A 23,483-nucleotide genomic window follows, 5' to 3' on the forward strand; every position below is an offset into this window, starting at 1 on the left:
ATGAAGACATGGGTTATCAATGCTCTTGTTCTTCACGGGGTGCTATTTTCTAACTGTTACATCGGCTGATATCGACCCCAGTACTGCAAACCATGAGTAGTGGTCTGGTGGAAGAGGGCGTCCTACTTCAGAAAGGAATATATTGTGGTGGTGGTGGGGACTCGGACATTTCAAAGTTGGTCCTTTGCCTTTGTGAAAGTTGGTTTACCTAACTCTTTTTCTATATTAAGCTAAACCGTATGGAAAACAAACGACTTAATGGATGATTGATTGACAAATTTGTTAGTTATCAGTACTCCGTTAGAATATTCCATGACTGCTATAGGCGGATACCAGGAAACTCCTAGTTCAAGGTCTGTAAGGGTTCAGTACTCCATGAAGGAAAAGTTACAGAGCAGGAAAACGATGAAATGTGCGGGAAGGGGAAATTCTTTGTTTCATTTATTTTCCTGAATGTTTTACATAGCATACATTCCCCATTGATCACTATTTGACAATTTACCGGTAGTGGTGGCAGGTCAAGTTGACCTCGTCGTTAACTTCAGGTGCAGGTGGGGGAAATTAGATCTTTGCGGAAGTTATGCAGAGAAGATGTATCCTGTGAGATGAATGGATGTGCAGCTACCCTGGGTGCCAGCGTCATCAGCCAAAGTTGATTCCTTGAGCAAGTGGAAGCTCATTCCCATAGTTGATTGTACTGTTAGAGCCGACAATATAATCAGAATGTATACGTGTACGATTGTTGCAGAACTAATGAACGAGGTTTTCACAAGTACATTAAGACCTATATAAGCAACATGTAAAACCTAAAAAAAGAAATTACCATGTTGAGCGCCGCATATATTGCTTCCAGGAGTCACTTCCTGCTTCACGGCCACCTCCAGTAGCCTTTTCTCCACCAAAAGCACCACCAATTTCAGCACCATTTGTGGGAATATTTACATTCACAATACCGCAATCGCTTCCATGTGGCCTGCAGTTGGGCACTAAATGCATGAGAAAAATACGCAAAAAACGCTTAGCCGTAAACTTATGATCTGGTAGTTAAACATGGAGAATATAATATGAAGTAACACCCACGAAACCATTTAGACAGAAAATGGTTTTTTTTTTTGATGCCATAGAAAAAAAAAACAAACCATTTAGACAGAAAATGAACATTTGTCTGCTGAAAGACTGGATACTAAGATAACTCAAGACCGGAGTTTGAATCTAATTTCAGAATACTAACCCGAGCCATTTGAAGATGATATTTGGTCTCTGTGTGAATATCGAACTACTCAATCCTTGTGGTACAGAGTTGTTTATCTCAATTGCTTCGGTGAGAGTCTGTAAAGTAAAAGTTCAAATTCCCCGGAAAAGGAATGCATTTATTAAGCGGAGAAACGAAATAAGAGAAGAGTAACTACGGTAACTGCAAGCTAAAAAAATGGGTACCATGCTACCTTAAATTTCATAACATATAGGACTGGACCAAATAATTCTTCTTTTACTACAGGTGCACTTGAAGAAATCTCAACTATTGTTGGATGCACAAAGTTTCCTTCAGATTCAATGGTAGTTCCACCAACAAGAATCTTTCCTCCCTGCACAGAGAGTAGATAACAGAATTCAGTTTCTAAGACAACTGATGATACAAAAGTTAGCTACGTCCAAGATTATTCATTCAATGACAAAAGAATCGATCATTTTTGCAACATTAATAACTGGAGAGGAATATGGATACCTGGGATTTAATGATTTCAATGCCCTTCTCAAAGTTCTTCTTTGAAGTATCAGTATGTAGTGGCCCTAGAAGAGTGCCCGTTTCTAATGGGTCCCCGATTTTGACTTGCTGGTATGCTCCAACTAGTTGATCCAGCACAGTTTGATATATACTCTTATGAATAAGCTATTTTCCAGGACAACAGACAACAAAATTAGCTATCTCTGTGTACTTTTCAGATTTTTAACATGAACATGAAAAGAAACATACCATCCTACGACATGTAGTGCAGCGTTGGCCAGCTGTACCAACCGCAGCGAACAAAACAGAACGGACAGCTAGAGGAATGTCTGCATCATCCATGACTATAATAGCATTGTTGCCACTTAACTCGAGCAAGCATTTACCGAACCTCTGATTAACGGTCTGTTGGACCATTAGTCCCACCTGTAATTGAGAATGCATTAAATTTTGTAGTTCCAATGGAGCGATCTCAAAGTAACCTGAAAGCATGTATGTTGAGTATCAACAGAAGAAGACCGATATTAATCTCGTACAAAATGACCTAAATTGAACATCTGCCGAATTTAGACATGGAAACATGCGTATAATTCAGCAGCTGTAGCTGTGATCCCAAACCTGTAATTTTAAGACTATAAACACCAAGTAAAGGTACCTTAGTACTCCCAGTGAACGAAACCAGAGGGATTCGTGTATCTTTTGATATGGCTTCACCAATTTCAGCACCTCCACAGAAAGCAGTAAAGATAGCACCTGGTAAGTTGTTTTTCTTCAGAACTCCGGATACAATTTCAGTCATAGCAATAGTAATCAATGGCGTTGTTGGGGCTCCTTTCCTGTGGTGCATGAAATTATTCAAGCAACAGAACTGATACCTAAATCGAGAGCAAATAAAGAAAGAAGACGCACAATTACTTACCAAACTACACAATTGCCGCAGACTAATGCAATACAGGCATTCCATCCTAAAACACACGAACAAACAAAAGTTATGAGATAAAAGAACAAGAGGCACATTCATAGTTTAGAAACAGATTTTGAAGGTACAGATCTACATGCAATACTTCCAGAAGTCCTCACAAGAAAACAAGTAAGTTTGTCCTGATCTATTTTTATGCAAACTGCCTTCATCAAGGAACCTAAGTAGCACATTCATGACGAATGGCAAAACTCACCAAGAACAGCACATGGGAAGTTGAAAGCAGTAATAACACCAACTATGCCAAGAGGATTCCACATCTGAAGAGTCCAAACAACAACCATATATGGTAATTAAAAATGAGACTTTTATATGTTAGCGAAGTAATAACAATTGATTCTCAAAATCCAAAAGCATATGAACATAGAGCACCTCCATCATCACATGATTTGGACCTGTTAGACAGAAATAACATAGCAAAAGACTTAGTTAGAAACATTAAAAGAAATGTAGTTGGGAAGAAAACTAATTCAAGCATCAGCCTCACAGATCTTTTCCATTACCCTCTCGGTCTCTCCAAAATATTAAAACATTTGTTAGAAAGTAAATGGTAAAAAAGCATGTGAGCTCACGTTCTGAAGGCACAACTGAACCATTTAACTGTCGACTTAATCCAACAGCATAATCACACATGTCAATAATTTCCTGCAAGATTTCAGTTTTCCGCTTAAGTATATCATATATGGAAATTGAGATATTAAAAGAAACCAAAAAGGAAGTTGCTTATTGAGAATGATCGTACCTGAACCTCCCCGATTCCTTCAGGGAGAATTTTGCCCATCTCGAGCGATACAAGCCTACCAAGAGGATCTAATTTGGCTCTCAGTGCATCTCCTATTTGTCTAACAATCTCACCTCTCTTTGGTGCAGGCATCTGAGATAAAGAAAACAAAGCAACATTAGATATAACAAGATATCAGTAGACTAAACAGTAGTCTTATACAATTGACTGAAATGATATCCAAAAGCAGCATCCACTTAAAAGCACTTTAAAATTTCGTTAACAAATGACATTTAGACTTCAAATACCACCACCAAGCAAACCACATGACACCTCAACCGCAGGCATATGGGGTTACGATGTCATGAGGTTCACATTGCAGCACTATTTGGACTCTAATTAACAGGACGAAACTCTTTTACAATGTACAGTACATGGTTTCTGTAAGCTCATTTGAATCTAAACCTCTAAGCTACAACAAGCAATAATCTAACCTGCATCCATATCTTTGCAGCTTCACTGCAAGCTTGCATGCCAGTCTCATAATCTTCAATCGACGCTTCTGCTACTTCCGCAATCACCTAAACAAAACAATAAAAAAAAACATATAGATCGTCAAAAGAGATGTCAAATAAATTTACATGACAATATAGAGTCCTGCGGGCTCAACGCCACAGGACACCCATCTAGACACCTTAAATCCTCCTGATGGGGCATCCTTTGTTGCTTGCCACATCAAAATCCACTGATCACTGCCCCAGAACTAGTACTAAATCACTTATAATCAGAATCTTAAAAAAAATCATTTCTTCTTTATAGGGGTAAAATGGGAATTAAAAAACTCTTATGATTCAAGAAATTTATCACAGTTTCAGTGATAACCCTTACTTAAATTAACCACTAATCAAACAAATCAAACATTAAGAAACTGAAATCCAATTAAAATAAACTCTGGGTTCATCTTCAATTCGTAGATTCATTTCCACTACAACCAATTTTACTGAAACATAGATAAAAAAAGAAACCCAAGATTTACTCAAAAAAAATTACAGAATTTGATTAAGATGATGAAGAAAAGAAGAAGAACCTGATTAGTAGCAGGATTGACAGTAGTAATCACAGGACCATTTCCAGTCCAATTACCATTAATGAAACAACCTGGATTGGTTGAATTGAGACCTAGTTCTTTCAGAAATTCATACTCTTTCTTTGCAAAACCCATCTTTTTATTTATTTAATCTGCGTATGATGGAATTGAGTTTTGAGAGGTTGGGAGAGTTTATGAATGAATGATTCAGAAATGGGGTTTTAAGGAAGAAGAGATCACAGCTTTTTTTTTACTTACTTACTCCATTACTCAGAGACGGTGACTGTATCAAGTAAGGTTCAGTGAATACGAGTTAAACGTGATATCTCGTGCCAAGAGAAATGTTAATAAAAATGTTTTCTTTTTGATAATTTTTTACACGTCATGCCTCATGTTCCTTCTAATTTTATCTAAATTATTTTTTTTAAAATTAAAGGTAATATTAAAGTCTAATCCTCAAAGAGATTCACTACACAGGAGTCCCGATAACTAGGAAAAAAAAAAGTGAAAAATCTACAATTTTATCTAAAATTTCGAACTCAGGTCGCCGATATCATTATACAACGACTTTACCAACATATTACAGTGACATCTATAATTTTGTCTAAAATTATTATTACATATTAAAATCTTAAACACATAGATACATCTAACTAGTAATTTTTATGTACATATTTTATTAAGAAATGACTTCAGAGTTTTTATATTAGTACCAAGACACATAGAAGTATAATTATATGAGAGTCGAGAAATTGGCTAACAAAATGCGATAAAGAAATGAGAAATTGTTTGGCGATAATGATAGAAAAAGACAATCCCCATATGGTCATCTGATCTCACACGTAATGTTCATGTGGCATACCGAATGAAGTACATATTCTGTTCACGCGATCCCATATTCCCGTTCATGTCTATCTCAACTACTTGGTTGTTTTCTGGATGTATACACATGCATGAATTCATTCATGAAGTCGAATACTTATCATTTTGCAACCCTAAAATATTGATAAATCAAGCAATTACAACCCATGCAGAGCATATAGCCTACCAAAAATCAAAAAAATAAAATAAAACTAAAAATAAAAATAATAATAATAAAATTGTAAAATAAAGACAAGAAATATGTAAAGCAAAACGAAAATGATAAACTGACGGAACATAAAATTCCGCGGATTCGGTAGCTCTCACAAATCTATGGATCCCACCACAAAACAATGAACCCCTGCTCAGCTCTAGTGGGTGCGGGCCCTGCAGTTTTATAAGAGCCACCGAAATCTGCAGAATAGTGGCAGAATCACCGTTTTTGATAGAAGTATATGGTCTTCCGACTTAAAATCTGGACTATTTTATTTCTTTAACATGTCCCCTCGAGATGTAGAGCTCTGTGAGTCCTCTATATCGTGGACCGACGTATGATTGTCCTGCCTTCTTGGTGTTACTGGGTAGTCTTAATCTTGTCTTCTTGGTCCTACTGGGTAGTGTCTTAAGTCTCATACAGGGCCTGACTCTAATATTATGATAGAAGTATATGGGTTTCCAACGCAAAACCAATTGGCAACGAGTAGAGAGGTACCACACCTTATATTTAGAATCTAGGCTAAGGTGTTAAGTTATGTGGGACTATGTTAGTTCTCTAACATGCCCCCTCTAGATGTAGAGCTCTATGAGTCATCAATATCGCGGACCTTTGTGTATAGTCGCCTTGCCTTCTTGGTTTTACTGGGGTCTTAAGTCTCATACAGACCTAGCTCTGACACCATGATAAAAATATATGGGCTTCCAACTAAAAAAAATTAGCAATGAGTGGAGTGGCACCACACCTTATATTTAGGGTCTAGACTAATGAGTTAAGCCATGTGGGATTGTTTTAGTTCTCCAACAGTTTTCTCTACGAACATTATAATTTTAGGATCATTACTATTGCCAAAGAAAATATTTTAGTTTGAAAACACCTAAATTTTTATAGGATGAACACTAAATTTCTTAATTTTTCTCCTAAACTCCTAAATTAGATTTATTTAATAATAATTAATAGGAGGAAAACCACTTTTATTATAGGGAAAGCTAACTTTTGGGTGGATTTAAAATGCTTCCCCCCTATCAATAATCAAGGAAGGGACGAATCATCTATTTTTTCTTCTTCTCCGTTTCAATTTATCTAAACATCATTGCAGTTGTTATCCCACTACACTCCAAGTTACAAAACTTTTCTTGGTTACATGTTTAAAGACCCTTTTTAAATCTTCAGAAAAAAACGACTGCAGGAACCAACCACTTTCACCAAAATTGAAGAAACCAATTTATCCGTCGCTAAAATTGATTTCAAAAAAATAAAAATTTCATCTCATTTTCTCTTTGTTTTTTTTTTCTACATCTTAAACAAAGGTAACATTCATGGTGCAAAAACTCAGTGCGTGATTTTCGAAAAAGATTAACCTTATGATTCCAACAAAAGTGGAAACTCTCTGGTGTCCTTGGGACTTCGCCACTATTCACGTGTGTATTCTTTGTGAATGAAAAAATTGATCAAGGTCAAGAAACTTTTTTTCTTCGTAATCTGGCCCTGATATTTAATTTGTACTGGAACAAATCGTGTAGTCAATACATAGGAGCAGTGTAGTCAATACCGGCCGTATTGGTCGATATATCGCCAATGATATCGGCATAGGTACTTGAGCGATGATGCGCGTCGTAGGTGCTCAAATTAATTCACTTATATTCTACTTTACTAATGAATAATATAACAGTAAATAAGGTTTGTTCCCACGAAGAGCAGAGAGTTTTAGTTATCAAAAATATCACAATGGGGGGTTTTTGTTTTAGATTCAAAGTAAAATCAAAGGAATTAAAATAATTAAGTTACAAGCAATGGAGAGAAATATGATCAGGATATCCTTCTTCATTACTAAACCGTCATCAAGTTATTATATTCATCCATTAATACAATTAATCACAGATTATTACCAACCATGGAATAACAACTAGCTCAGTGTTATCCTCTAAATTCCTTATATCACTGAGTACGGAAGCTCTCCAATACCAGATTTTATTCGTCTAAACCACCTAGTAGTAGCTCAGTCAAGGTGTAATTCTTCCGAATGCTTTATCTTTTGTGAATTATAGATTGATCCTAGTAGTTAGACTCTTAGCTTAAGGTCCACTTTTTAGTGTTGTTTATACACACAATCGCTTCACAGAATCTCTCTGCAAAGTGTTGTGTTTTGTGTAAATTATTCAACCATTACTTATCTCCTAACTCAATACTAGCATTCTATTGAATCAACAAATTAATTCAGTTGGCCACCTAAACAATCTATCAATCAATCATAAATATTCTAATTAGTATAAACAATCAATAATCGTGTGAAGAACTTCAAAATAGATTTATATAATAACTCAAATCATGTCTAGAACTTAGAATTCATCCCCAATCACTAAGAAGTTTATCTATTCATGGTACTAACAAAATCCATGAATTTCATATGATAAAATGGTAAAGAAATAGTTACGGTAATGAAATAGGTCCAAACCCTAGTTTTTCTTTTCTTGAGTTCTCCTCTCCAATGGGTTGATAAAAGATTAAAAGATAGCTTCCAAAAATATTAGAAGTCCTTTATATAGGTACCCAAACAGTAGTTGTGCCCGTGCTCAAATCCTGTGTCGAATGGTTGCCATAAACTAGCCAAAACATTGCTAAACTCGTGTAAAATAGCAAAACTCACGTCCAACCGCATTTTGGGCTTCGCATGAACAGTAAAGCCCATCCCAAATCCAACTTCTCGGCTACATTTAGCTTGTCAGTTTCAGGAGACGGACAACTTTATTTTCTTCTCTTACTACGGCTGGGAATTTCCCGGACGTAAATTCTCCTGGATGTTTCGTAGTTTTTTTTTCAATTTCAACTTACTGCCGGGACTTTCAACCGTAGCTTCTCCTGTATGTTTACTATTTCTTTCCTTGGCAGTTCCATACGAACATAAGTTTCCTATTTTTACACATATCCCTGCATTCCTCTTCAAACTCGGTTTCCAGTTCCATTGCCATCACTTTCTCTTCCAGTAAACTCATTCTCTCTGCCTTCCGAGCTCGAGTTCTTCTCAATCAGCCATCAAACTCCGGTCAAGTCTTGTCCATTACTGTGACAATATACAACAAACTCACTCGAGCTTTTTCTTCCGTCGCTGCAATCCATTGAATCACTACAGCAGTCCACATCTCGAGATCAACATCTCCACAGAAACAGCAGGCCATCAACATGATCCTCCCATCTTTATTTCCATGATCGATCTCAGTCCAGGGAATAAACCTCCATCACCATTACTGCCAGCAACAACTCCGATATATAAAACACGAGCTTCATATCCCACAGCTCGAGTTATGATCTCCTGCAACATTGTATACTCCACAACTTCGTTAATGGCAGCAACACTACCATTCCTCCGATCATCATCATACGCTGTAGACTCAACATCCCTTGGTCTTCACCATTTCTTCATCTCGCTGTCAACAGCATCAAATAGCTCAAGCTCCACCTTCCCTGACTCTTTTCATCGTCTCTCGATGCCTCTGCCAAGCTCTCTATCTCTTCTTTCGCTGGAAGCAACCACAGTTAGCTTCATATTCTTATTGCCTCAGTAGCATCAACAGCAATACAATCATCTCTGCCAATCACCGATGACAGCCAACTCCTCTGCCTCGCCATTCATTGCATTATCATCTCCCTGAAACTCTCGAGTTTAATCGACAGTCACAACAGCTCCAGAGTCCAAGATCATCGTTTTCGTCACCTGCCAATGGCAGTTACCTAATTCAGTTCCTTGAACTGGTCGTGATGCATTCTAAAGAAGATGAGTTCATTTCCTATTCTGTGTCGGCCCTGAGTAAAAAGAAAGGTGCCTTTAATAATTCTGTAGCTTCTCTACTTTTCAACATCTTCGACTTGCTTCAAATGCTTCTAGATTCTTCGTACGATGTCGGATTGACTCCGTTCTTTCTTCGTTGGCTTCTCTTTTCGTCCTCTTCAAAGTCATAGCAAGCACTCCTGAATTCAAACGAGTTCCACTTGGTCTTTGGCCCTTCTCCACTTGTAGCGAACTTCTTTTATTGCACAATTACGTGCAAATTCACTTCTTTTGAATGATTCACCTAATAAAACATAAATAAGAGAAAACAAGCATAATATATAATAATTTGCAAGAAAACCAACAAATACTAGCATGGAATTAACACTAAAATCATGTAAATTATGACTTATCAAGCGACATAAAAATAAGAATACCACGATCCGATAATATCGGCCAATATATATCGATGTGTTAAAGGAAATTTTCGTACGGCGATATTTTAGGCATTTTTGGTGAAGATTATGGTGGTCTAGTTCTTTTAGGGAAATAAAATGAATAAATCCCTAAATTTCAGTCGAATTTTAGTCGTTGAAGTTACTCTTCCGTTCCCCACCTATAAGTCCTCATACCAAAAATTCGTATGGCGATTTTACTGGTTTTAATGAATACTTGTTTATTTTCCCAAAATGATCGTATTTGTTATATCTTGACATAAAATTCATAAAAAATATTTGTTACAAAATTATGAGTATAAAATTTAGAACTACTGTTGCTTCGACATTCCAAGGATAATATCCCCCATTCAAAGTTGTAGTGTCTGTTTCGGACGATAATATATCGATATCCAATGTTAACTACCCTGCATGGGAGTTCCAAATAAAGCTGTGTACTAATTTATAAATCTATAAAATTTCCTAATGTCTACAAACTTGATCATAGAAATTCCCAAGTTGGTATAAAAAATCCCAATGCCTACGCAATGCTTGCAATCACTAAAGTATAAATAAAAAAGGTCAAAAAAAAAAAAAAAATACATCCGGTGGTGGTTTCCCCAACCAGTGAACTAATTACAATCATAAGCGCAGGATACGTCCATAAAATGAATACAGAGATATTTATTTCAATAATTAACTAGATAGTAACCCGTATTTCGCTCCAGGTGCTAAGCTCTTTTTTATTTCAATTATTTTTGTTAGCCCTGCAATTGAAAGTACCACATATATATGTATGGAAAATCTGTTGCCTTGGGCTAGGTGTATGACGACAGTTTTATAAATAATGAGTCACATAAAAGGGTTAACGATGACAGTTTTGTCTATAAATCTTACCTGTTGCCTTAGAAGAAGAAATTGAGTTTTCCATGACAGTTCTTTATTGAAGCTGTTACTGTAACTCGTCAACAGTGACTCGTTTATAAAAAACCTGACACCTTAAATGAAGATGTTGATTTTCTGATGACAGTTTTACAAAGAAAATGTTATTGTAAGTTGTCAGCAGCGACAGGTTTATGATGAAATTGTTACCTTATACTCATGATTCTGTAACAGTTTCTTAAAGACCTTTGGTAATAGAGGTTTTGGTGACAATCCACATTTTTTCCAAAACTGTCACATATGAAGTTTGGTGACAGTTTTAATCTAAACCCATTTTTGTACTAATGAGGGTATATAACTTCACATCTCATTCTTATCGTGGTTTCCTTGGGCATAAAACTCCCTCTGCTAAAACAATTTCTAAAGTGGCTGCCCAGAGGACGAGTTATAGGATGCAATAACTCAGCTATTTAGTCACAATTAGCGTAAAGATATGTTATCATTATGTCAACAGTGGCTACGGGTTAAAACTGTTACGATAGCATAGGTATACAGTTACAGTTATTCTGAAACAGTTACAGTATATTACTTTGACGACACTTAAAAATTGTTACCGTACAATACTTATAAACTGAAGCTCTATGTAACAGTTTTTATAAGAAACTGTTACCGTTATTCAACTTCCCAATATTTAGTAACAAGTATTTTCTGAAATGTCACCTTAAAAAAGTAAGAACTGTCAACAAATGTCTGTTTTCTAGTCGTGTGGACTGCACAAATAGAGTGTTACAAGGATTTGATCCCTTGTGTGCGAGGCCATTATGTGTAACCAAGGTTTACTTCTTATCCTATAAATAAGGCTTATATCTACATAATTACTTTATTGACATTTAATGGATAAGTTTTATTTCTCTTTCCTATCTCTGTTCTTCAATACCATAATAAATACTAGGACATACTAAAGATATATTCCCTCCGTCCCTATTATAAAGAGAGAGTTGTAAAAATTTGTAGTCCCATTAGATAGGCAGACTTTCAATTTCAATATGGGTTTTTCCATATGCTGCCCTTATTTATTATAGGTACTTATCACCACAATTAAACTAATGTTTCTAATGTTGGAAATTGTACAAAGGATAAAACAGAAAATAGGATGGAAATGTAGGAAATCAAAAAAATTTCTTATTTGAAGAGAAACTCACTTCTCCGCCCATATAATGGAAATCGAGGGAGTATATGTTGTTCTTTATTATAATAGTATCTTTAAAATAGTATCTTTGATATCTTTTTTCAACTGTCTTGTAAACCCACAAAATTAATTTAAGAGTTATTAAACCAAATTAATGTTCACAAAATCGTATTGGATCTTTTGAATTAATTTCCCTGATATGCTATAAAACGCCATCGAAATCGTAATCGATCTTTTAAAATTTGTTATTCCAATCAATCATAATGTCAAAACCATTTTTAGTTTTAGGATCTGTTGATGCCATCTTCTTTGGTCTTCTTATTTTATCATTATTTTATACACAATCAATTGATGCAAAAGTGACTGTCACTGTGCACAACGATATAGGTTTCAACATAATATTAAATCTCCATTGCTGGTCAAGTGAAACTGATTTCGGTCTACATACACTAAACTACTTAAACAGTTTTAAATGGAGATTTTCTATTAATCTTCGGAAGACAACTACATTTGTATGCTATTCAAGTTGGAATGATTCTGGATTTGTACACTCGCAACAGTTTATAGCTTACAGAGCAAAGAGAGATTGGAAAATTCATTGTACAACTGATTGTGTGTGGAGTATTCATCGAGATGGTGGATATTATGGAGATAGTGAGTCTAGAGTTCCTATTCAAAAAATGTTTTCTTACCCTTAATATTTCAATTTTCCTTACGTAGTTTGCATTTTGTTAATGTATTTTGGTTCTTATATAGATCAAATATTCACTGAATAAATAATAAGACATTATATAAGTTTAAAGGATACATGATTTCAAAATGGGTATCGACAAGAATGAAATTACTCTCATCAACGGTCAAGAATACATAGCACAGTTTGGCTAAATTAGCTTAGATAAAGAGTGGTCAGGATTTTCCTAGGAAGAAGATAAATCTAAGGTCATAATTTTTTCAAATTAATGCTTTATTAATTAGGATCCCATGAATTTATCATATTGAATGATTTATTAATTTTTAATTTTAAATATCTCTTAATTAACCCACAAGTACGTATTTTCTTTAATTTCCACTAACTAGCTATGACAACAGGCATATCTAAATTGATATATATGCTGAAATGTAAAAATCTTTTTGACGAACATTATTGAGTGATGGAGGGAGTAATATTAGTAGTGGTGAGAGACATACCGGCGGTGGGTAGTTTTTATAATGGTGATTGTTGGTTAGTAGTAATGGACAACACAGTTTCATGTCTTTATAAAAGACAAAAATGTATATCAGTTCCGTGAAGATATTTTCCTTACAGCAGACAATATTAGTTCCTTGGAAAGATAATACTTTCAAATTTATGGATTGTATCAACATCCGAAATTAATCTCACCAACTAGAAAACACTTCTGGAGGTTTGCGATACAACAATAGGCGCTTTGGTGGAATATGTCGTCGAGGTTTGTGAAATAATAATTGGCTCTTTGGTGGAATGTATAATGAAGGGATTATCAATTCTTATGGTAGTGATTATATTAGCCAGTGCATTCAGTGGGGTGGAGTCTCCGAGGTATAGGTGGATATGTAGATCAAATCCGTTGGGGTGGACTTTCCTGCAGTGATGGAGGTTCATGGCAGTGGGATGTTTGGAGGGGATGGGGGTTCATGACAATGGGATGTTTGGTGTATTGGCAGGTATTTTTATTGGTGTTGATGGTGGGTAATACCAAGAAATTTTCTGTATTTCTTCTCTAGCCTAAGAGCATCTCTAACAGGACGTTCTAAAATTTCGAAATCGTAGGCCACATAAGATTTTACTACATCGAAAAGAGAAACATCTCCAATAGGAATCTAACAATGTAAAGGTGATGTGTGACGTAGTTATTATAACATCCTTTACTGGATCCTACGGTTTTAAAGGATATTTTTGAGGATGTGAGAAATGTGCCTCATCAATTTGTTTGTTGAAACGGTTAATTTAAAAATAAAATAAAATTATCTAACCAATAACTAAAATACATGTATACTATAAATTTTACTCTGGAATTCACCGGTTCGAAAAGAAATTTTTTACATTCCTAAAATTAGGGAATTTTGGTGTTAAGGATATTTGCAAGGACGTTACACGTAGGAAAAACCCCGAGGATCCATTGGAGATGCTCTAACCCTGACTTGTTGGGAGTCAAGGCTTAAACTAAGAAGAGGAAGTAAACACTTGGATACAATATACTCGGTAAGCATATGAAAATTGGTATAATGGCATGAATGAGATTGTTGCCTTTACTTTTCTACTATAAATCAAATCTGTTAAATTATCCGCTTTCTATTCGTCCATATACGTAACCATTGGGTACAAATCTGTTAGATGATTAGATGATGATGACAAACTTGAAACTTGTAATGACTTGGATCGGTTGCAGATGAGGTGAAAACCAACCTATGCTCACACATGAGTCCTAAGTTCTAACCCATTTCCTAAAAATTTTAAAGTATTTTGGCACCCCAAAGAAAATCATGCAGCGCCAATAATATTATACATAGGCTTCATTTAGTGTGTTGGTAAGGGTCCAAGTTAGATTTAAAGCCCACCCTAGTACGTTAGTCTCGTGCGAATTGCAATGGCCTTTGACTAGGTTTTATGCCATTTTTGGGCATCTATAAAAAGTTAATAGGAGCCGAACAAACCCTCTGAGTTTTTCTTCCAGTCTCTGATCAAATTCTATGCTGCGATAGAAGGTATGTCTTGTTTCTACTGTTTCATGAGTTGTTGTGTCCCCAAAGGTTTTTTTATGAGATGAATTTTAACGACTAGAAAAAACCTTATGCTGTTTTTTGTTAAATACTACTGTACATGTAGAGTTAAATCCTATGTTATTGAGATATTAAGGTTTGAACGAAGAATCAAAATTTAAATCATTATTAAAGAATTTTCCATTTAGTGTTCTAATTTATTTTTTCTTTCTATGATTAGCCTTTCAAAAAGGGTAAACATATGAATATGAGGGAGGCACCAAAAGATAGGATCAACAATTTACCAGACCCAATTTTTCATCATATCCTTTCGTATATTAGCATCAAGCATATCGTTCGTACTAGTTTATTATCTAAAAGATGGAACTATATTTGGACCACTTTCCCCATCCTCGATATTCATAGTAGAGACTGCAACGACCTCGATTTTGCAGATACGGAGATATTCATGGACTTTGTTGATGGAACATTGCATAGTCATGCATCAAATGTTGATACGTTCTATATCCACTGGGATGTCGTGTTGAATGATACTTGGGTTCACTCGTGGATGAACTCTATAATAAAGGGTAAATTTTAGAAGCTCGGGCTATGCTTATGCCAAAAACGCCCATTGTTTATTCCTCTATCTCTTTTTACTTGTGAATCACTAATATCATTGGAGTTAAAAATTTGTCCTAATATCCACCTTCCTAAATATATTTCCTTTTCATTTCTCAAGCGCCTTGAGCTTCGGAAATTGAATTTAGCTATAAGTCCTGGAATCAGCAACTCTTATCAACTTCCACTGTCCTTGAAGAACTGATTCTGCGCCGCTGCATTTATCGTAGGAGGAGTTTTTGTATTTCAATTGCTACACAAAAGCACTTCAAAATTCAAACTTCGCATTACTTACCGAATGGTTTTAGAGAATGTGTCTTCAGAATTGATGCACCAAAGCTTGTTACTTTCTGCTACATGGGTTTTGTGGTAAAAGATTTTATCTTGTCTAACTTTCTAGCATTAAAGGAAGCAATTGTTTACTGTTACACCGGAGTCGAAAATACAGCTGTAGATATAAGTCGGTTACTTTCTACCCTTGCACAAGTAAAACGTCTAACTGTTTATGATCCAACTCTTCAGATATATATATATATAAAAACTATGAATCACGCATGAAACTCGGAAAAGTCAATACTTCTGAGATTATCATGTTGTACTATTTCTACCTTGGCCAAGTATTTGTCCCACTCGTTTCTCATTGTCAAGGTTTTAAAGAAGAAACATATATAATTCTAACTCAGTTTTTTAATTCCAACTCAGTTCTAAAATTTCTTAACATTGTGTTTTTTTTTTTTTTTTTGCTTAGTTTATGTTTTGTCCTTCTTGGTTATAAAACTGGAGAGGTTTGAATAAGGGGAGGAATTACAGCCAGATTGGGATAGGTTAAGCCACCTCTAATTTTTTTTTGGTTAGGATTAAATTTTTTCCATTTTTATATTAACCCCAGTAAAATTTGTAGTCAACCCACTCCCACTTTAGTTAGTCCAGGTAAATATATCCAAGCATACATAAAGATAAAATGAATTGAAGTTCCTCTTACATTGATTTTCTAGTTCCTCCCTTGTTTTAATAAAGAAATTGACTTGGATATAGTAGCCATCAAGACCAATTCGAAGTAATATACGTGGAACATTACATATGAATAAATTACTATTGGACGTCACAAGAGGGGTATTGTAGGGTATTGAGCCCATCTGCGTGCAGCTAAATTTCTGACCAGGATTTATTTTCTAGCCCATAAACAAAGACTTATTCATATTTAATATATGTTACTTTGATATCTAATGAATAGTTCTCATCAATATCTGTCCTATCTTGGATATATCCATGGGTATTAAAACTGTATCTATATTTATTTGTCTTATACACCCACAAAAAGGAATCTAAGAGTTATTAAACCAATATCCAAACAATATCTTTTGAATTAAATTCTGGTATACTATAAAATACCATCCAAAGAAAATAGTACTACCATTATACTTATTTTTAAAACTTGTTATTCCAACCTTTCACAATGTCAAAATCATTTTCAATTTTGAGAATCTATTGGCTCCATCTTTTTCTTCAATCTTCTAACTTTATAACCATTTTGTACATGGTCAGTTGTTGAAAAACGACTGTCACTTTGCAAAATGATATAGGTCAAAACATACCATTTGTATTGCACTGCTGGTCAAGTGAAGATGATTTTGGTGTTCATAAACTATATTACACACAAAGTTTTGAATGGAGATTATTATAAATATTTGGGGTACAACTACATTCGTATGCAATTCAGGTTAGTATGATCCTGAAATACGTGTTTGAAATAAATAACACTTTGCATCTTTCGAGACATTCAAATACTGGAGCCATCATTGTTTAGGGAAATTGTATGTGGATGATTCGTCGAGATGGTGGATACATTGGGATGCTAGTCATAAACTTCCGTTTCAAAAAACATTTTCTTATAATTAATATTTCAATTTTCATTATATATTTTTCCATTTTGCTAATATATTTGGTTCTTATGTGAGTCAAATATTTACTGAATAATTAATAAAATAAATATATTATATAAGAGCAAAGACAACGAGGTTTCACAATGTGTATCAAGAAAAGTGTTTTTGTCCTAAAGCGGGGAGAGATAGAGAAAGTGTGATGCGCGGTGCGATTTTAAGTGCGATTTTTATAGGTCGATCGTTGTTAAGATTTTCTTCATGGTGTCGTAATTTATTACCACTTCGTCTGAATGATATATAGAGGAATAAAGCGCAAAGATCCTAAATTGATGCAAAAATAAATTTATGTTCAGTTAATTTTGATTCCTTAGATGACTCTTATGGTGCTAATGGAGATAGTATGGTAAACCATAGAAATGGTTTACAAGTTATTTTTGATAGTGCTGCTATATAAAAGGATCAAAACAACTTGGGATACACTAAATCTGAAATATGCCGAATTATGGATTTATGGATTGTCTCTGATTACCCATATTTATGGATAACATTTCTATGGGTTTCATGAGATTTTCTCGGATTACCCATAAATTTTAATGATTACAAAGAAAAACAATATCCCAATCTAGTATGATAGTCGCACGAGTCAATGGAAAGTTTATGCTAGAATATAAACGATGAATTTCATGTACAGTTATTCGTGGAAATAGTGTACAATAATATTGAAACACGCTTCTAATTTTTGAACAACAAAGAACATACACAATCCAGTTAGAACTGAGTTCCTTAACAAATATATAGGTATTTGGCGTAGTAGTTCTAACCAACCAAGCGTAAGGCCTGTAGGACATACAAGATTTTTGTAACAAAGCGTATCAACAAGAACGAAGTCTTAAAGTTAAAGACTTTCCTTATGGCATGAGATTTTCATTAAGTTGTGGAATTGTTTTCTCACTTGTAATGCACGTTCTAATGTCTGCAATTTAGTCAGCTTGGTAGTTTTAAAAGGACTTGAAATAAAGCATTTGTGTGATGTTATCACATATCTCTGTTAGGAGATAAAAATATTTACAAAATGTGTTTCCTTTTTCTCCTAAATCAAATGACTTTCCATTGGGTATAAATCTGTTAGATAATTGATTAGAAGCTGATGCCAAACTTGAAACTCGTAATGACCAGTGGGTTGCAAATGAGGTGAAAACCGTCCTATGCTCACAGATGAGTCTTATCCCATTACCTAGGCATTCTAAAGTATTTTGGGCCCCGAAGAAAACCATGCATCTCGAATAATATTATAATAGGCTACACTTAGTGTGTTGGTAAGGGTCGAAGTTAGATTTAAAGCCCACCCCAGTACGTTAGTGCCGTGAGAATTGCAATTAGCGGTGAGCATGGGTCGGTATGAACCGGTTTTCGCCTAACCCGCATTCAATCTATTGCACTACGGATTTCAAATTTAGCATCCGCATCCAATCCAGATGCACGGATGGACGGATTGGATGCGGATAATCCAATGGATTTTTTTTAGTTGTTACAATAAAGAAGATAAAGCAAACACAAATGATCCCTCATAAAAACTACATATCCTATAGAATTCCAAAATGATCCATAGAATTTTCTAGAACTATATAAATGCCCTTAATTCAAGGAATGTGGATGTCCAATAGATTTTCAAGGTTGCATCCGGATCTGATCCATAATCCATTGGATATAAAAAATTCCATCCGCATCTAACCTATTAATGAACGGTCCGGGCATCCATCCTCAAAAGAACAGTTGGTCCTAATTAAATCCGCGGATTACGGGCCAAATGCTCATCTCTAATTGCAATGGCCATTGACTAGGTTTTATTCCATTTTTGGGGCTCTAAAAGAGATAAAAAGAGAAGTATTCCAAGTATCCAAGTGCCCAAGTCCAAGAGAAGTGTAAGAAGTGCGACGAAAAGGAGCACAACGCTCAAAATCAAGAGACGATCCAACGACGGATCTTAACTCATTCAAATTAAGGATTTCTCATCATCATCTTGAATAGAACTGAAAGATAAAAAGAATTCAGAAAGAATGAGGTCATTCCGAGTTCGGATGAAGAAGTTGTGGCCAAAACAGTTTTTATCAAATACCGAAGACAGTGAAGTCCGCGAACTGGGTTCGCATACCGGGTTTGCAGACTTAATTCCGAAAATATCTGCTGGAATTTGAAGTTTGCGGACCCGGTTCACAAACTTAGGTAGTAGGAAACGTGTATTAACACCTTGGAAGACCTAAGGGCACGATTGGTTTCGTTATGTCGTATTTTCGGGTCGGGTTCTTGAACCGAACTAAATACTTAGAGACCAAGCAATGTAAACCTATAAAAAGGTATTAGGTTATGTAAAAGAAAGGGAATAATCGAATCTCATATTGCAAGTTCTACATCAAAACATAGAATTTACCCCTTTAGGGGGAAACCACCATTATTCATCTTCTTTGTAATATGAGTAGCTAAATCCTTTGTTGATTAAGAATGAATTCCATGTTCTAAGCGTGAAGCTTTATTAATAATACAAATATATTGAGTTTTTTTTTTTATCATAATCGTTTATCTTTACCATATCTAGGGTTTATGAGTGATTCTTAGATTGATTTGGGATGCATACTAGATTAGTCTATTGATTGTTCTATCGCTAGTAGAAGTTACGAGATAAGTAATCGTCGATAACATCTCTACACAAGTAAAAATCGCGAGACCTTACAGAGGGATTCTGTGGAGCAATCGTGTGTGAAGACAACACCAGCAAGTAAACCTTGATCTAAGAGTTTAACTACTGGGATCAACCTAAATTCACAAAGCTTAAAGCGTTCGATTGGATTACACCTTGAGTGATCTACTACTTGGTGGTTCGTTGGATAGAATCTGGTAGTCGAGAACTTCCGTATCCAGTGATAGAAGGATTTTTGGGGATAACACTGATCTAGATGTTATTCTACGGTTGGTGATGAATAGTTCTTACGAACAATAGATAAGTATTCTAATCCTGTTAACGCTTGGTAACGGCGAAGGATTCCTTAATCATCACTCTTCTTGTTTATTGTCTTTATTTATCTCATAACCAAAACCCTCCTTGTTATTTACTTTATCTTGCTCTTTGAAATAACTTATCAATTACCCAGCTCTCTGTGGGAACGATCTCTTACTACCGCTATATTACCAGTTAATTAGTGGGAAATATATTTATTAATTTGTTGAGCCTACGACAACCCATACATTCAGCAATATGCCTACATCCACAAAACCGGTTACGACTTCTTCATTCTTATGGAACCATTGAATATAGAATTACACACTTAATGATTGATGAATCAATCAATAACTATGATCCAACATTGTGTTGATCATAAACCGTAAAATAATTCTCATGAACAAAACGCTCCAATATTGCCGAATAATGTCTAACCAAACAAGATAATACTTATCTTACATAACCGAGATAATCTTATTCTAAACGATGCAACACCAACGATGATCTTCCACCATCAACGAACAAAATGATCTTCTCTTGACTCAACGATATCTTCACATATTTCCCAAAACCATAGCGATGTACTCTTTCAACACCAACGGTGTATTTTACAACGCCCGAGAATGGTCTCCCTCTCCCTAAAATTCCACCATCAACGAACAAGGCGATCTTCTCTTCACTAAAATTCCATCCTAAGAGATGGGATGGAATCCCTAAATACTTTAGAGAAACTACATTGTGTATTCTCTAACTCCCTGGAAAACCACTGAATTCCATGTCTAAACACATAATAGCCTAGACCTCCTTATATTGGAGTCACAAACTTGATTCCCAAGTATTAGTCTCCTTGAAAAAGGAAACTCTAACCAACTAGGAAACCTATTGGTATTTAGGTAACCTATCTAAATATGGAAATCAACCTAAACTAGGAAACCTTGTGTTTCTCTACACTAAGGATTTCTAGTATGTTCCAGAATTTTCTAGAACCTTCCAAAACACCAACAATTATCTAACAACTTTTTCAAAGTAATGTGGATTACAAATTATAGTTTCCAACATTCAAATTCCTGATTACGCTATTGATCCGGAGAGACACAAGTGGACACAATCTGTTGAGCTAACAGAAGTTGATGGACGTATTAGACTGGATATGGGAATATGAAATTTCTCTATCGACAATTCATGAAAATGGAGATGGTAACATTGAGTGGACTGAAGAGGTTATCGGTATGCCTGCTAGCTGGAATGGGGAACCAGATCTTTCATTTGTACCTCTTAAGAGGACGAATCTAATCTTCATACGACCAGAAAATTCAAGTTACCTTTTTATTATAACCGAAACACCAAGAAGTCCATAAGTTTTGAAACACTCTCCAAGTGGGTACCATTCGACCTAGAGAGGATAATACAAGTGTAGTCGAGGGAACGGTCCTAGAGGACTGGCTACATAGGCTAGATGCTGACTCTATCTTGTGATTGGGATATCGGTTGCCTTTCTTCTATTTGGTTTTTTTATCGCGGAACAAGAAATTTGAAGCAAGGTTAGATCTACAATGTAAACATTCTCACTGAAGAAAAAGATTACAGCCATTCACACACTTATAACATCAAGGGACATTACATCACATTTCAGAGTACAGCTAGGCTATACAGCCAGGAGGAAAGCCAGCTGCGCGTCCCTCAGTTTCGACTTTGGGCAATTATTGTTCTCCTTTTCGAGTTGCACGAGACTTTTCTGCTAGTCTTACATTCATCAAGGAATCACTTTGACACCAACACACCGATTTATTTGCTTGAAGAACGACTTGGTGAGTTTCATATACTTATCCCCGATACCAATCTGGTTACCACTAGAGATAGGATTAGGCAGGTACCTGCATGATGTACAAATGTAAATGTTAGATAACATGCTCTTTTCACATCACAAACCTACTAATTAATCTAGTTTTTATGGCATGGCACACAAAGCACAATCGAAGACGCGGTTACTGAAATTAATAGCCATTCAATCATTCCATATATGCGCTATGAATAATGATCCAGTCTCGCAGATTTAAGTTGACAACTTTCGCTTAAATAAATAACTACTTACCAGCAGCGATTTTGTTAAATTTACTATGGGGAACGCCTCCACTCTCAGAACTTCCTCCTACCACAGGCAAAAAAGCAAATGTCAGTTGTGATTATTTCAGGTTAAATCCGACGAGAGATTAAACCATAAATGAGATAGTGCTAATAAATATTACCTTGGCAATGACCAACAGAACTCTTGGTAAGATAAGGATTTCCTGTATAACCCGGTTTACAAGTACATAGATAACCGTTACCATCGTTATTGGCTGGTGTACAGAAAGTATTAGGTCCACATTCTGTATTTACGCATGTCCGATCAAAACCAATATTCCAATCAAGCACCACCGGGACACTTCCAGTCCCATTATTTTTGAAATCTTGCAGATATGTCGAAGAAAACCTGAACGATTTTTCTTCAGCTATAAAAGCATAAACACAAGAATTATCAAAGCTCACATTCTTCAAACTGTCCTGTCTTCTAATTGTCACATTAGATTCCGTTACTCTATCTCGGATGGAGGTCATACAACAACCCATACCGTTGCAAGACCCATCAGATATGGCTACCTTTTTACTGCAGTCTGAACACCCCTCACCAATATGTTGACCATATAGATCGAACTTACTTTTCATCTCCGCCGAGGTGTCGCAACCAATAGATATGAACTTATTTTTTGTAGGAGACACGGTGAGTGTTCCCAGCTCGAACGACATATCAGAATATGATTCATATATAGATCTCCTACGTTTTTCCAAACAACTTGTGGCTATTGGGGCTTCGATCGTCATCTCACCATCGAGTAACGATATGTTTGTAACATTTAATCTATCGTACTTTGGCTCACCGTTGAAGCAGGTTATTTTGAAATCCAATTGTTTGTAACAACCTACACCGATACCGAATGGGTAGGGTATTCTGACGTTCCCGCACAGAGACTGGCAACCAGGCTTTGCTATTCCTCCGTAAGCAGTGGTCGGTATTTGTGCAGAAGCTAATATTTGCAGCCGAAGTAGTAACAAGACAAAAAACTGAAACTTGAGCAGAACATGTAATGAAGCCATGAATGATAAGTTTGGTTTCTTAGTTTCTTGCTATGACTAAATTTTAAACATCCTCGTGTTATTTATCCCAATAAGTATGCCCAGCGCCAGGATTACATATCCTTGACATTTTCTTCTTTGATCAAGAAAACAAATATTTTGTTTCTGTTTCCCTGATCGGAATCTTTTGGAAAGTCATAAAGAATGACAGCCTAGCTGAATCATTAAGTGTTTCAACTCTCAGATATTCTTCGATGCCAGGAACATTGTGCTAATCATTATCCACCTACCAA

General features: G+C 35.6%; 2 protein-coding genes across 2 annotated transcripts; both read right to left on the bottom strand.

Moving 5' to 3' along the window:
• Positions 1-330: 330 nt before the first annotated feature.
• Positions 331-4,822, bottom strand: LOC113337233 (aldehyde dehydrogenase family 7 member B4-like). The gene is made up of 14 exons (XM_026582941.1): positions 4,514-4,822; positions 3,921-4,007; positions 3,448-3,579; positions 3,278-3,350; positions 3,078-3,100; positions 2,902-2,965; positions 2,646-2,691; positions 2,382-2,562; positions 1,976-2,152; positions 1,727-1,891; positions 1,446-1,586; positions 1,232-1,329; positions 824-973; positions 331-697 (listed from the first exon to the last, which is right to left on the bottom strand). Exons 1-14 carry the CDS (start codon positions 4,646-4,648, stop codon positions 643-645), a joined length of 1,527 nt encoding a protein of 508 aa, XP_026438726.1. The 5' UTR covers positions 4,649-4,822; the 3' UTR covers positions 331-642.
• Positions 4,823-21,612: 16,790 nt separating this feature from the next.
• Positions 21,613-23,269, bottom strand: LOC113337123 (wall-associated receptor kinase 5-like). The gene is made up of 3 exons (XM_026582803.1): positions 22,323-23,269; positions 22,169-22,225; positions 21,613-21,950 (listed from the first exon to the last, which is right to left on the bottom strand). The coding sequence occupies exons 1-3, from the start codon at positions 23,209-23,211 to the stop codon at positions 21,892-21,894; spliced, it is 1,005 nt and encodes a 334-aa protein (XP_026438588.1). The 5' UTR covers positions 23,212-23,269; the 3' UTR covers positions 21,613-21,891.
• Positions 23,270-23,483: the final 214 nt, after the last annotated feature.

Source organism: Papaver somniferum, unplaced genomic scaffold (assembly GCF_003573695.1).
Source record: "Papaver somniferum cultivar HN1 unplaced genomic scaffold, ASM357369v1 unplaced-scaffold_158, whole genome shotgun sequence".
NCBI lineage: Eukaryota > Viridiplantae > Streptophyta > Magnoliopsida > Ranunculales > Papaveraceae > Papaver > Papaver somniferum.

Excerpts from the sequence above, each read along its gene's own strand:
- LOC113337233 (XM_026582941.1), bottom strand. The coding sequence starts at position 4,648 with ATGGGTTTTGCAAAGAAAGAGTATGAATTTCTGAAAGAACTAGGTCTC. Across the intron at positions 2,153-2,381 it reads CGTTCACTGGGAGTACTAAG|GTGGGACTAATGGTCCAACA; the intron begins GTACCTTTACTT and ends TCTCAATTACAG. Across the intron at positions 1,587-1,726 it reads TTGAAATCATTAAATCCCAG|GGAGGAAAGATTCTTGTTGG; the intron begins GTATCCATATTC and ends CTCTCTGTGCAG.
- LOC113337123 (XM_026582803.1), bottom strand. The coding sequence starts at position 23,211 with ATGGCTTCATTACATGTTCTGCTCAAGTTTCAGTTTTTTGTCTTGTTA. Across the intron at positions 22,226-22,322 it reads TTCTGTTGGTCATTGCCAAG|GAGGAAGTTCTGAGAGTGGA; the intron begins GTAATATTTATT and ends TGCCTGTGGTAG. Across the intron at positions 21,951-22,168 it reads ATTTAACAAAATCGCTGCTG|GTACCTGCCTAATCCTATCT; the intron begins GTAAGTAGTTAT and ends TACATCATGCAG.